This window comes from Diabrotica virgifera, chromosome 2 (assembly GCF_917563875.1).
Source record: "Diabrotica virgifera virgifera chromosome 2, PGI_DIABVI_V3a".
Classification (NCBI taxonomy): domain Eukaryota; kingdom Metazoa; phylum Arthropoda; class Insecta; order Coleoptera; family Chrysomelidae; genus Diabrotica; species Diabrotica virgifera.
This window is the reverse complement of record NC_065444.1, coordinates 84451921-84467599: the sequence shown is the minus strand read 5'-3', so window position 1 is coordinate 84467599 and position 15679 is coordinate 84451921. Positions and strand designations below refer to the sequence as shown.

The following is a 15679-nucleotide window of genomic DNA, read 5'->3' as shown; positions in this document are numbered from 1 at the left end:
TAGAATCGCGTAAGTAGAGTTTAGATTATAAATCGCGTAAGTTCGCAAAAAGTACTTCACGCACAATTTCATACAATATTTTATCTACGATAAACAAATAAAAAAGCTGTAACTCTTCGTCACTGGAATTCATTTCTATTCTACAATTTTTAGAACTTTGACATTTAAAAATTCTAACTACTTTCAAACCACAAAACTGTCAAAACTGTTGTTGTAATTCATTGCTCATATTGTCATCACCATGAAAACGCGAAAGTTAAGGATTGTCTCCATGACAACGCGAAAGTTAAAAACAGTGCGAAAAAGTAAATCCCATTTAAAATACATTGTTACTTCACGCACACTTTAAATCCTTCACGCACTGCTATCTATAATGACACTTTTTACAAACTAAAAACTTATACATAATATGACATAGAGTAGAAAAAGTACTTTTTATAATATCACGGTTTTGTTATTGTACATGTACATAATATGTAGGACACAACATATTTGGAAAGAATAATTAACTTATAAAATATGAATTTTTAGTAGGTGTATTAACTGTTATTTATAATTATGATTCCAAAAATTACACTAGTATTAAATAGTATTTTTTAAAATACCACTGTTGTTTAAAATGGTATATATAATTTTAAGTATATAAAGTTTTAATTATTTTTTCTACGACCGTTTAATAACATGCTCATTATTCGCTATTTTTTCATAGATAATAACACCCATTACTGTACCCGTGAGTAATAATTTATTACTCACGGGTCATTACTCACGGGCTGAAGTTAGATTCAAATGGCGCATGCCACTTTTAAAATTCATCCTATATAAACTGCAAATAAAATTACTTAAACTTGTTTATTTAATACAATAATTATTGTAATTGATACCAATAATTAACTTCGAAAATTTTTTAAAAGAATTTTAACTGTAACAATGTCAGTATATTTTTTACGTTTAGGTATATCTTTACTAAAAATTTTGACGTTCATCATTTAATTTAGTGACAGTGACATTAGCGAATTTTGTTTATGTTAATTGGAATTTATAACTAATATTTTGTTTGTTTTTCAAGTTATATTGTGTTAAATATGGTATAACATATTATGTATAGTTATATTATTATATTATAAATGTAAATATACATTATAACTATATATATGAATTACGTCCACCAACAACAGTCATTTCCTATTTATTAGATTCACTGACAGTAGGTACAAATTTAAGCTTATAATTTTTCGGAAACGAATAGAACATATATTGACTATTTCTAGTTGTATTTTTAAAATAAATAAGAATTTAGTAATAGTAGGCAACCAATTATTCAGCCACGTACTAGGGGTAAATAGCATTTAGGTATTTTTGTAAATTATTATAATTTAAATCTCGAGTAGTTGACAATTAAATTTTTTACTAATTAAAATAAAAAAAGGTCGTAGAAAAAGTATAGTATTCTACTCGCATCTAATGGTTATTACTCACTCTGATGAATTACGACACTCGCCTACGGCTCGTGTCGCAAACTTCATCATCGTGAGTAATAGCCATCATTACATGCTCGTTGAATAATATACTATATTAAAACAATTAAAAAAAGATACGCAACAGCCGGGTTCCAACTGGTGACCTCTCGATCTGCAGTCTAATGCTACTGAGGCATCATCAATTTGTAGATATAGATTTATTAACGTACTTTAAAATATAATTACATTAGTCACATTTTTAAAATAGTTTGAAATTAAAAAAAATCGATTTATCCATACAGTGTGATTGGTCAGTAAAGCTTTGTAGATCCGTTATAAGATAAGTAATAGATAGTAATAAAAGTTAATAACAAAAATTGTAGCCAACTTTGATAACAGATTGATAATCAGTAATCGTAAATTGTAAGTTTTAGACAATTATTCAGTCATGGCTTACTTAAAATTTGAAAAGATTTAGACCCGTAATTATTAATAATTTTGCGCTGAAAAATGAAACTATCTCTAAAACTAATAAATTTACACATAGGGAATGTTATACAAAAATTATAGTATGGTAATGGTACTTTTCGCTAATGATATAAAATACAGGGTGTTCTATTTAAAATTACTGAGAAAATAATGTACTTGCGTTTTGACTCACCCTGTATTCAATATAAAGAAAATTAGCAAAACAAACATTTACGAAAATTTTGACAATAAATAAAAAATTATGACGTCAATAAACCATTGACCTTGTGCTTGCTTTTATTTATACACGTAGTTAAACTTGTTACGATTTTCATATAAAATTGGTTATAACTTTATAAATACCCCGTATAACATACCAAACCTTTATATTTTTGTAATCGAAAAGTTACGAAGATATCGAATATATAATAAAATATAGGGTGTTCCATTTAAAAAAAACATAAATTTGGTCTGCCACTATGTTATCGAACACCCTGTAACATTCTAACTAATTTTGTCATGTGAAGCTCAAAGTTCGCTACAATTTTTGTTATTAAGTTTTATCGCTATACATTACAACGGATCTACGGAGCTTCACCACACTAATAATTAATCACCCTGTATAATAGCAGTTAAATATTGCATTGTTAGCTAGTTCTAAGCTATCCTGAAAATTTCAGGTGTCTAGACAGCCTAGAACTATTTTTAAAATGGATTACAAAATTTGCGGAGTCCGTGACACCAACCAAGTCAAGTATATAAAAAGGTTTTAAAAATTAGCCAACTTCTAAATGGTCTACTTTTTGTTCAGAAAGATTTTAAAAAATTTGAACTTTTTTGAAAACATTTACATTGCAAATTTATTATGCAAAATCTATTAGGTCGATTTTAATGAAATTTGGTAGACCATTTAAGTAAGTTATAAGAATTTTCTAAGCGAATTACTAAGGTTCTAAGTGCCACCAAAGTGGTTAAGAAACATTGAATAACAATAGGCGTATTTTGTCCCCTTATTTTGTATTTACTGCTATATTGCAGAAAAGGTAATACCTTAAGACATTTTTGACCAGTCGTATATCATACAAAATTCAATTATCTTTATTTTGTTTCTCTACGACTTTGTTCCAAAACGAACCGTTTTAAAGTTATAAGCAAAGAAAGCAGAAAAAAATCGATGTTTTTCGAAATTTTTAAATATTTTAATTTTTTTATTAATGTTCCGGGCATATTTGAGAAGGAGCATAAGTCAATTATTATTACTGAAGGTGTCACCTAACTTTATCTGCAAAAATCCGAATGCTACCTCTCACATCCAAAAGTACACGTTTTTTACAGATTAGTCCTGGTCTATTTCAAATATGTACATCAAAAATTCGTTTGAAAATTTTTTTAATTCTTTTAGGACTAGTTTCTTATCAGCAAGTCTATGTGTCTGGTCCCCGCCTTGAAAACTTATCTTGGTGGAGAGAAAAAGGTTGCCAAGTATTCCAAGATAATAGTAGGATGGTGAAGGAAGCAGATGTGGTATTCATTTGTGTAAAACCACATATGTTTGAAATTGCTGTAGACCAGATATACAATGAATTTTATAATAGTGATAGCTCAGTGGTATCAAAGTTGTTTCTCTCAGTTATGGCTGGTATCTCTTTAAAACAGTTGGAATCACCGCTTAATGGGAGCTTTCTACAGGGGAGAATTGTTAGAATTATGCCAAATACACCCATGACAGTGGGGGAAGGTTTGTATTCTTATTAATAAAGGTATTATTTGTATATTATAATAAGTAAAACAGAAGTGAATGGAGAAATATTGTTTATCAGGTCGTTCAGAGTAGTTAAGAAATTTGTATGTACTTAAGTTTGAGTTTTGTTTAAAATAATAATTGTAGTTAGTTAATCCTATGATTTATCATCATCATCATCAACCCGTACTCGTCCTCTGCTTGACATAGGTCTCCCTCAGCTCTTTCCATCTTTCTCTGTTTTGTGCGGCTTGCATCCAGTTGCCGACAATACACTTCAAATCGTCAGCCCATCTGGTTGGTGGTCGTCCTCTGCTCCGTAGTTCTTCTTCTCGTGGCCTCCACTCGACAATACGTTTTGTCCATCGGTTGTCTGACAATCTGGCGACGTGTCCTACTTGAGCGACGCGATTCTTTCGACGGCGTCCGTTGTTTTTGTTCTACGACGTATTTTTTCGTTTGGGATTCGGTCCCTCAGGGAGACACCCAACATCTGGCTCTCCATAGCCCTCTGAGTTATGCGAATCTTGTTCACTACCTTTTTTGTAAGTGTTAATGTTTCAGCCCCATAAGTGAGTACAGGCAACACACACTGGTCAAAGATTTTCCTTTTCAGGCACATGGGTAAGTCCGATTTAAATACATAGCTCAGTTTACTAAACGCTGCCCAGGCTAATCCTATGCGACGTGGGAGCTCACACGTCTGGTATCTCTTCCCAACCGAATTTAATGTCCCAAGTACTTATAAGATGCAATCTGCTCAATATCCATTCCATCAATAACAATATTACGATTTAGCACCAGATTATTCATTATTTGGGTCTTGCTGATATTAATCTTTAGTCCGGCCTCTAAGGAAGCGTGATATAACTTGTTCAACATTATTATTGCATCATCCATACGATCGGCTATAAGAACGATGTCATCTGCGAATCTCAAATGACTGAGCTTCTCTCCATTTATATTGATACCATATTCGTTCAGATCTGCCTTCTTAAAAGTGTGTTCTAAAAGGGTTGTGACCAGCTTTGGTGGGATGGTGTCTCCTTGCCGTACTGAATTTATTAGTTCGTTGATCAGAGAGTCTTACGTTAGCCGTTGCATTGTGGTAGATATATTTTATCATGTTTGTGTAGCGATGGTCTATTCGGCATTCTGTCAATGCTTCCAACATTTTCTGCTGGTTTATGGTATCGAAAGCTTTCTCGTAGCCCACGAATCTCAGTGCCAATGGTTTGTTGTATTCCGCCGACTTCTCTATCAAGTTTTTTATTACCAGTAAGTGGTCGTTACTGCCATATCCGGATCTAAACCCAGCTTGTTCTCTAGGCTGATAGAAGTCTAACTTAGCCTCCAGTCTTTTTTTGATAATTTTTGTGAAAAGTTTATATATGTGTGATAGCAGATTGATATGACGGTAGTTTTTTAGATCTGTTATGTCACCTTTCTTGTGCAATGTGCAATAAAACAATGACTGCATTGATCCATTGAGAAGGGGTTTTCCCTTGGTAAATGCATTCGGTGAAAACAAAACCTGGATAATTTTATTTTCACCTTGTTTGATTGCCTCGATCACTACTCCGTCATCGCCAGGGGATTTATTATTTTTCATTTCTGAAAGTGTCTTTTTAAGTTCGTATGGTGTTACTTCTGGCATTAACATCCTATGATTGTTTTATAAAATTGACAAACTTGTATAGACGCGTCAATGTGGATGAATGACCCCCGTTGTTCAACGAAGTTGAACGAAAGTAGAAATTGTCTCAACTCCTTTTAACATTGATTTTGTTGAACGCTTTTATTGAATTGCAAAATACATGGTTCATTTTCCAAATACATGGTTGAATCATCCACATTGTTCAACTGAATTGAATGGTGTATTTCCCACTTTAACCACCATTCCACTTGACATAAGAGGTCTATTGTGGCTAAAATCTAATGGACTTATGTTGGAATAACTTTGTACATTTTTGTTATCTAATCGTAAAAGCTTTTTTAAAGTTGGTACCTATTTTCATTAAAAATATTTTAAATGTTGAACAAATATTTTCTCTTTTGCCCATCTGTGTTAAAATGTGTACTTCTTTTTCTTTGCCACTAAAGTATGTACTTTGCGAATTTCTCAAGTAAAATAAAAAAAAATTAAGTCGAACACTTTTATTCTTTTGGAATGGAATATCCACTTCCAATTCTTGGGGGTCTCTTTCATGTTGTTCTTTATTACTAGTCTGGGCTGATTATCGGAGAAAAGGCCATTTTTGGGAAAAGTTATTTACCAGCAATTTTATTGCTGGAATCGAATTATAAGATCCTATATATTAATAATATAGGTATGCAAAGTCCTCAGATAGTGTGCTACTTTTTTTATAAACAAAATGGCGCCCGAAAATCGTATTTTTTTCAATTATTGCTCTATAACTCCGAAGATTTTAATTTTACAACAAAAAATCTCAAATAAAAATTCACCGTGATTAAATTCTGCATAGAGACGTGTTTTTCCCCATCTGCTCCGATGAAAATTTTCCTCGGAAAATGCGGGTTTTCCCAACAAAATCTTTAATTTTCAAATAAACTTTTAGATAAGTAATTATCTACCAATATTTAAATAATTTGGTGACTTAAAAGCCTTCTTAGTTTAGATTATAGTTCCAGAAGATGATGCAAATTAAACGAATATTTTAGCAACAATTCAATTGTTAATTAATAATTTACGGTCGCAATAATAACCAAAATAATTATGATACACTGATCAAACTTTGAAATCTTATAAACATGAGATGCCTTTTTAACATTTTGTCGACAAAATAGATTTTTTATATTTTTTTGCATAATCTTTAAATGTTAAAAAAAAATAGTTATAAACAAATTAACGTTTCTCAGAAAGTTTTTATTATATTGTAATTTTAAAAAATAGCTAAAATGCGCATTTCAAATATCTTGAAAATGAATGCTTTAAAACTTTTTTGCAACCATTTACAAAAAAGTTATGAAACAGCAAAATAAATGTACGATTACTACGGTGTTTATATATTTTTTTAATTCTTTCAAAGCGTAGAAGTGAGTATAATGTACAAGCTAATTATTTACAAAAAAATATCGATTATCAATTGAATGATTATATTTTAATTAAAGATTATAAATATATTTTTTTGTAATTTACACGCGCGAAAGTAGAATAATACAGCACTGTAACTGAAATTTTCACTCGGAGCGACGACCGGCCGCGCGAGACGTACACTTTTATAAATAATATATGCTGCGTGTCAGTCGCTTCGAGTGAACATTTTAGCTCCGACTCTGTATCAGGCCTACTTTTGCGCTAAAAATTACAAAAAAAAGTATTTTTAATCTTTGATTAAAATATAACCATTGCACTAATTTTTGGCATTCTTTGTGAGTAATTAGATTGTACCATAGACTCACTTTTAAGCTTTGAAACAATTAAAACAAAATATAAATAACGGAGATTTCGTATATTTACTTTGCTGTTTCATAACTTTTTTGCAAATGGTTGGAAAAATTTTTTAAAGCATTCATTTTCAAGACCTATGAAATACGCATTTTAAGTATTTTGTAAAATTAGAATATAATAAACAATTTCTGAGAAATGTTAATTTTTTTATAACAATTTTTTTTATAAACATTTAAAGATTATGCAAAAAATGAAAAATTTATATTTTGTCGACAAAATATTAAATAGGCATCACACCTTTATAATCTTTCTAAGTTTGATCAATGTCTCATGATTATTTTGGTTGTTATTGCGACTGTAAATTTTTAATTAACAATTGAATTGTTGCTAAAATATTCGTTTCATTTTCACCGGCTTCTGAATTTATAATCTATACCAAGAAAGTTTTTATTTCACCAAGCTATATAATTATCGATAAATAATTATTGGCCCAAAAAATTTATTTGAAAATTCGAGATTTTGTTGGGAAAACCCACATTTTTCGAGGAAAATTTTCGTCGGAGCAAATCGGAAAAAACATGATTCTATGTAGAATTAAATTGGGGTGAATTTTTATTTGAGTGTTTTTGGTGTAAAGTTAAAATTTTCGGAGTTATAGAGCAATAATTGAAAAAAATACGATTTGTCGGCGCCATTTTGTTTATAAAAAAAGTAGCACACTATCTGCGGACTTTGCATACCTATATTAATAATATATAGGATCTTATAATTCGATTCCAGTAATAAAATTGCTGGTAAATAACCTTTCTTTGTACTTTACTAATTAGACCAGCGTATTATAACTATTTCTTTTTCAAAATTTAAAGATTACGCAAAAAAAAAGAAAAATTTATATTTTGCCGATAAAATATTAAATAAGCATCTCATCTTTATAATCTTTAAAAGTTTGATCAATGTATCATGATTATTTTGGTTATTATTGCGATCGTAAATTGTTTATTAACAATTGAATTGTTGCTAAAATATTCGTTTAATTTTCACCGGCTTCTGGAATTACAATCTATACCAAGAAAGCTTTGATGTCACCAAGTTATTTAATTATTGATTAATAATTACTTACCTAAAACTTTATTTGAAAATTAGAGTTTTTGTTAGGAAAACCCGCATTTTCCGAGGAAAATTTTCGTCGGAGCAAATCGTGAAAAACTTATCTCTATGCAGAATTTAATTGCGGTGAATTTTTGTTTGGGTGTTTTTGTTGTAAAGTTAAAATCTTCGGAGTTATAGAGAAATAATTGAAAAAAATATGATTTGTCGGCGCCATTTTGTTTATAAAAAAAGTAGCACACTATCTGCGGACTTTGCATAACTATATTATTAATATATAGGATCTTATAATTCGATTCCAGCAATAAAATTGCTGGTAAATAACTTTTCCATGAATTTTGCTAATTAGCCCAGAGTATACATGTTTGTAATAAAGAACAGAAATCCACATATAGTTTTGCTATTTAAAATCTCTCAGATATTTAAAATCATCTGTTTTTTATATATTTAACAATTATTTTGTTTCTGTATAGCTGTGTTAACAAACAAAATTCACTTTTAGGTTGTTCCTTATTTAGTCCAGGTTCTCTCGCCACCGAAAATGATGTGAAACTAGTCGATAAACTTCTGTCTGCTACAGGAACTTGTAAACAAGTACCAGAGAATCTCTTAAATGCTGCTGGAGCATTAACTGCTAGTGGACCGGCTTTTATATACATGGCTATAGAAGCTTTGGCTGATGGAGCTGTAAAAATGGGCGTTCCTAGGGATCTAGCTACTGGATTAGCAGCTCAGATGACTTTGGGGGCTGCAAAAATGGCACGGGATGCTGGGAAGCACACAGGACAACTAAAAGATGAGGTGTGTTCCCCGGGAGGGACGACTATACAAGGAGTGCATGCTTTAGAAAAGGGAGGAATGAGGTAAGCACAAGCTCAATACAGAACACTGTTTAACCCTCACAAGCCTAAAAATCACAAGAGCGGGCGCGTGGCTATGCCGCAAGCAGAAAAACGTTTAAATTAATCAAATTCTCCTATTTCGAATTTAGTCTAGATTTTTTTTTGCTGATCCTTTGGATCCAGGACAAACTTTTATTATACACTCATGGACAAAAATATTGCATATTTTGAAATTATCGTGTGAACTGAAAGTTTTTGTGCTACCCCCAGTGTCACAGAAATAGGAATTCTTTTCCGAATGCGATGTTTAAAAGTTAAAGTATCATATAAATGGTATAATCGGATTTAAATTTGATATGGGCTATATGGTGGCGAAATATAAAATGTGTTAAACATGTTTATCCCAGTGGCAGCTTTTGGGGGTAGGCAGGATAGGCCGGGCCTACCCAATAATTTTAAGAGCTTTAAAATTGAAACAGATAAATATTTAAAAATTATGTTAAAGCATGTAAATAACTTTTAAATGTACTAAATCACTAAATACATCAGCGTCCGTTAAGACAACCTTGTTATATATTATCACAGAAAGCATCGAATTGTATTCAGGCATTTTAAATACCATTAATAGGCCCGCTCGGAGCTGGCCGACCCCGCTCACATAAGATCTCCGTACAAAAAGCGTTTGAAGTTAAGCAGCTTGCCGGAGAATGATTTTTATATTGCCATGTTATGCATGGTGTATAGGCCCGTCAAGCCTCGTTGCCACTTGTAACATAATTATCGAATTGTAACTGACAAATTTGTACAAACCAAAAAGAAAAGAATAAACCTGCTCTATAAATAATAAAATATGTAAACTATTTGTACCTATATTTTAGTTCATAATTTTATTTAGTTTTAAAAATATAATCAAATGTAAATCTGTTACAGTTACCTTCTAAGTATTTTCATACCTACATAAAAATAAATTTTTATTTGCATATTATGTATTATGCATAGCTATTTGTAATTTGCTGGCGTGGCCTACCCAAAATTTTACCCTACCAGCCGCCACTGGTTTATCCCGGTACTGATTCGTTAAATTGATTAACATAATTTCAATTATAACTGTAATAACAGTTATTTAGTTTCCACGTTAACAAAAATAAACAGAATAATTCTATTTTGACGTTACGAATTGTCTGTTACGAATTTTTATAGTTACGAACAGTCGCCGTTACGAAGTGTCACTGTTACGAACTGTCGCCGTTACCACTTGTCCGGTTACGAATTGTCGCTTTACGAGATGTCTGGTCACGCGCTACGGCAATGCCGACAATTTAACACCTATTACTTGAGCGTCGTACTGACAACTATCATCGCCGGTCCGGAATAAGAATGACGTAACTGCAAAAAGTCAAATTTCTCAGGAGAGCGAAAAACTATTTTTAAATGTAAAATTTAATAAAATAATTTTATCATTTTTAACTATTTATAATGGGAAATAAGCCACAATATTATTAAAAAATGATTTTTATTAACGTTTTCGAAAATACAAAATACTACTAACATAAACAAAAATGTTGTTGCTTAGTAAAAAAATTCTTCTAATAATTTATTTAATTTGACTCATTTATATCGGCAATTCAGATACATATGATACATTTGAAAGTAGAAGGCTTTAAAATTATATTGCCAATATTTATGAGTTGCGTTCCTGGGACGACTTTACTGAAAGATAGTTCATTCGATTACATGAAATCAACCCCAACTCAAGAATATCCGTCACAAAAAAATCATAGCATGTGATCTGTCTTTAAAAAGACAACCACATGCAACGGTGACATTAAAATTCTCGCGTTAGAGATCTCATAGTAAATCACGAGGGAAAACCAGGAAAAACCTCGTGATACTATCCCGACATCGTAAATATTTGGTGTTACATTTAATTTACTCTCAAAATTAATACCAAACTCTGACTTTACTATAATTTTGTTTAAATTATAAATAATATCAATAATACATGGATATATAAGTAATACTAAAATATAAAATATGTACTAACTCGACTATTGACTTACTAATTGTGGTATTTTCTTTCTATTGACTTCCTCTTTCAGTGTCAATAGTAAATAGAAAGAAAATGCCTCAATTAGTAAGTCAATATACCTCGTCCAATTTACTTACCGTTGCACGTCATCCGCGCCATAGCCTGTGACACGATACCAACACGAAATATTTAGGCGGTGGGTGTGTTCTTTTTTAGAATCAAAATGATTCTAAGGGGGAACACACCTACCGCCTAGATATTTCGTGTTGGTATCGTGTCACAGGCAATGGCGCGGATAACGTGCAACGGTAAGTAAATTGGACGAGGTATAGTCGAGTTAGTACATAGTTTATATTTTAGTATTACTTATATATCCATGTATTACTGATATTATTTATAATTTAAACAAAATTATAGTAAAGTCAGAGTTTGGTATTAATTTTGAGAATAAATTAAATGTAAGACCAAATATTTACGATGTCGGGATAGTATCACGAGGTTTTTCCTGGTTTTCCCTCGTGATTTACTATACGCTCTGAGCTTCGCTGGTGTCGCTCCTAGCGGTTAATAATTCAACTTTCACCGGTGATTTTTAAATTTATTATTTAATTGTTATCGCTTAATATTTACAACGCTAAAAAGTAATTAAATTGTAATAGATTTTTTTAAGATTTTGTTAATCATTTTGACGTTATATTGATGAAATATTAATTTCTTACTTCGGATACTTTCACAATTATCATGTAGATGGCGCCAAGATTAATTTATAATTACATATTACAAAACATTAAAAAACGCAAATTCAGTATTTAAAACGTAAGTATATTTAAGGTAAAAATATAAACCACAGCTTTGATCAACTAATATTTTTTATAATTAATGTTTTTAATTTTAATTTAAAATTAATCACTTTGACATTTATGTCAAATTTCCGGTAAACGTTTACATACTTGTCACTACTGGCGCTCACGAATTTATAAATATCCCCTCTACGTACGAGCTCACAGCGTATAAGATCTCTAACGCGAGAATTTTAATGTCACCGTTGCATGTGGTTGTCTTTTTAAAGACAGATCACATGCTATGATTTTTTTGTGACGGATATTCTTGAGTTGGGGTTGATTTCATGTAATCGAATGAACTATCTTTCAGTAAAGTCGTCCCAGGAACGCAACTCATAAATATTGGCAATATCATTTTAAAGTCTTCTACTTTAAAATGTATCATATGTATCTGAATTGCCGATATAAATGAGTCAAATTAAATAAATCATTAGAAGAATTTTTTTTACTAAGCAACAACATTTTTGTTTATGTTCGTAGTACTTTGTATTTTGACAACGGCATCCGATTTGGGCGTCGAAACGTTAATAAAAATCATTTTTTAATAATATTGTGGCTTATTTCCCATTACAAATAGTTAAAATTGTAAAAATGCCACAAGAAAATAGCTTCAGAACAACATAATTTTATCCTGGTAAAAGGTATATTAGTTTAAAAAGCCCCTATAGGGCTACAAACATAGAAACAAAACGTTTTCGCTCTGTAACAAGAGCATCATCAGTGTTACAAGAACATGGTGAGCCACCCAAAAATACAAAGGTTGAAACCTTTTAAAAATAGACTAAAAGTCTCATATAAATATAAACATCGTAAAATCCAAAGGATTGATAAAATTCCTATGGATGTGGCTTTAGGGCAACATATGACTCAAACACGTAATAAGTGGGTTAATTAATTAGGTCATTATGTTATAAGACAGGCAACTCACCTGTCACCTCTTATAACAACAGGCAACCTAGTTGTATAAGATAATGACCTAATTCATTAACCCACTTACCACGTGTGGGAGTCCACAATTTTATCCATCATTTGTATTTTACGATGTTTATATAGGGTGAGGCAGATAACTGGCCTATTAGAAATATCTCGAGAACTAAAGGCAACAGAATCATGAAAATTGGAATAAAGGGGTTTTGAAGGATGATCTATTAAATGAAAATATTTTCATCTCTTTGCAACTTCCGGTTATACCGGAAGTTGCTTATAACTTCGTTTTTTTTTAATGGGACACCCTGTATATTTTTACATTTTTGGATTCTCTTCGATGTCTTCTTTCTTAAAATATGAGGTCTTGTAATATTATACAGGGTATTTTAAAAGATAATTACGTTTTTTCATTAATTTCGTAGCAAAATTAACACCCTATAGAATTGTAGTAGTTTGACATCTAAAACTTTACTTACGTTCAAATGATTTCTAAGATACTTTACTATTGTTAAGAATCATTAGTATAGCTAAATTTTTAATTTTAGTATACAGGGTTGGTCAAAACTCGGAATGAGTATTTCCTGAGTTTTCTTAAATGGAACACCCTGTATTTTTGTATTGTAGTGAAATGATATTTTATAGTACTTTTTTATTTATTAAGCATTCCCTATACCTAACTGCTTTAATTTGTGAGTTATTGGTGATTCAAGCTAAACATTAATTGCAACAAAAAATACGTAAAATTTTATTAGGTTGGCCGTAAAAATACTCAATCCCAAATGATTTTTTAGAAATAAATACATATTAATCCAGGCTGGTCCTTAAAATTACTAATAATGGTGTAGCTATCAAAATACCTACGTAGTTAAGATTGTTGGTGCGATTAACAATTAAGCACAAATTAAAGCAGTTAGGTATAGGGAATGATTAAGAAATAAAAAAGTACCATAAAATATCATTTCATTACAATACTAAAATACAGGGTGTTCCATTTAAGAAAACTCAGAAAATACTCATTCCGAGCTTCGACCAACCATGTATACTAAAATTAAAAATTTAGCTATACTGATGATTCTTAACAATAGTAGAGTATATTAAAAATCATTTGAACGAAAAGTAGAGTTTTAGATGTCAAACTACTACAATTCTACAGGGTGTTAATTTTGCTACGAAATTAATAAAAAAAACGTAATTATCTTTTAAAATACCCTGTATAATATTATAAAACCTCATATTTTAAGAAAGAAGAGAATCCAAAAATGTAAAAATATACAGGGTGTCCCATTAAAAAAAACGAAGTTATAAAAAGAGATGAAAATATTTTCATTTAATAGATCATCCTTCAAAACCCCTTTATTCCAATTTTCATGATTCTGTTGCCTTTAGTTCTCGAGATATTTCTAATAGGCCCTTTATTTGCCTCACCCTGTATTTATATGAAACTTTAAGTCTATTTTTAAAAGGTTTCAACCTTTATATTTTTGGGTGTGTCACCATGTTCTTGTAATACTGATGATGCTCTTGTTACAGAGCGAAAACGTTTTGTTTCTATGTCTGTAGCCCTATAGGGGCTATCGAGGCGTATGTGTGTCATAAGTTACCTAATATAGTCATTTGAGAATAGCGAGATGGATAAGTGGAAGTAACTCATAATATTGTACGAAATCTTGAAATTAGTAAAAAAGGCGGTATAAAGGACGGATAGCGCGCCCGCCGGAGGGTTAAAGTTAAAACTTCTATTTCATTTTCATTCTTTTGTTTTAGGGCAGCTTTTATAGATGCTATAGAATGTGCGTCTAAACGAGCCGAACAATTGGGGGAAAAATAAATGCATTATTTTAGAACAGCCATAGTAAAGATAAGAGGAAGTTTATTAGCTTAAACTAATCATGAGAGTCGAGTCTGTTCAGAACTTGGTTCATCAGTGCATTTTTTTACTAATCCAATATACTCTTGGGAAGATACAGAAGGAAATGTTAGTTCACTCTATTCCATCATCTTATATGTACCTACAACTCTGTATATTTCGGTATGAAAATTTGGTGATGGTGAAGTGAAGAGGACATCGTATAGTTGATTTTTGCATAGCAATATATTTTTTTCATGTTAAACTTAAAAAGCAATTTAAATTAATAAAAGTTATATGCTAGTACCTGCATTTTTATTTTTTAGTATTAATACATCTTTATACATAATACATCTAATACATAAATCATTTTTAGTCTTCTAACATTACTGCATCACAGATATGTTTTTTTAATGAAACACCCTGTATTTTAAGTCAAAAAAGCCGGAAACTCAAAATTCGGATTATTATCCTCTGCGCTTTTTAAGATGTAAATATAAAGCAGAACAGAGTGATGAATTAATCGACAAGGGAATCTATAATTGCATTCACGACTTCTCGTTCACCGAAATAATAATCTTTAGCGAACTAGTTCCTTTGTACCCACAAACCCTAATAAAAATAAACTAAAAACAAAATATTGAGATTTGGTTTCAGAGGGCGCCGTCCAATTCACCTAAAACCTTGAACTTGTCAAACGTCACGCGCATGTCCTATACGCTCCAACTCGTATACAGTCACTTCATCGAGAGCCCCAACTCATATACTTGACATTTCACATACTCAGGTGAAATTATTCGTTTTTAAGCTTAATTCCTTAATCGGACTAGACCACTTATAAATTTGCAGAATTGGCTATTATTGACAGATGACAGCCTAGCTTGGAAAACAAATAAATTTTTATTTTTAGTGTTTATTTATACATAATATTCATTCTACAATATAATATATACAGTGCGTCCATAAAGTAACGCATAAATTCATTATTTCGTAAACCGGCGACTT

The 15679-nt window shown here is 31.0% G+C and overlaps 1 protein-coding gene across 1 annotated transcript in view; it reads left to right on the top strand.

Moving 5' to 3' along the window:
* Positions 1-14978, top strand: part of LOC114341626 (uncharacterized) — a 29347-nt gene extending 14369 nt beyond the window's left edge. The window contains exons 2-4 of the mRNA XM_050643834.1: positions 3331-3666; positions 8691-9051; positions 14593-14978. Coding sequence (XP_050499791.1) covers positions 3331-3666; positions 8691-9051; positions 14593-14656 — 761 coding nt within the window. The 3' untranslated portion in view covers positions 14657-14978. The remainder of the gene's footprint in view (positions 1-3330; positions 3667-8690; positions 9052-14592) is intronic.
* The last annotated feature ends 701 nt before the right edge of the window (positions 14979-15679 follow it).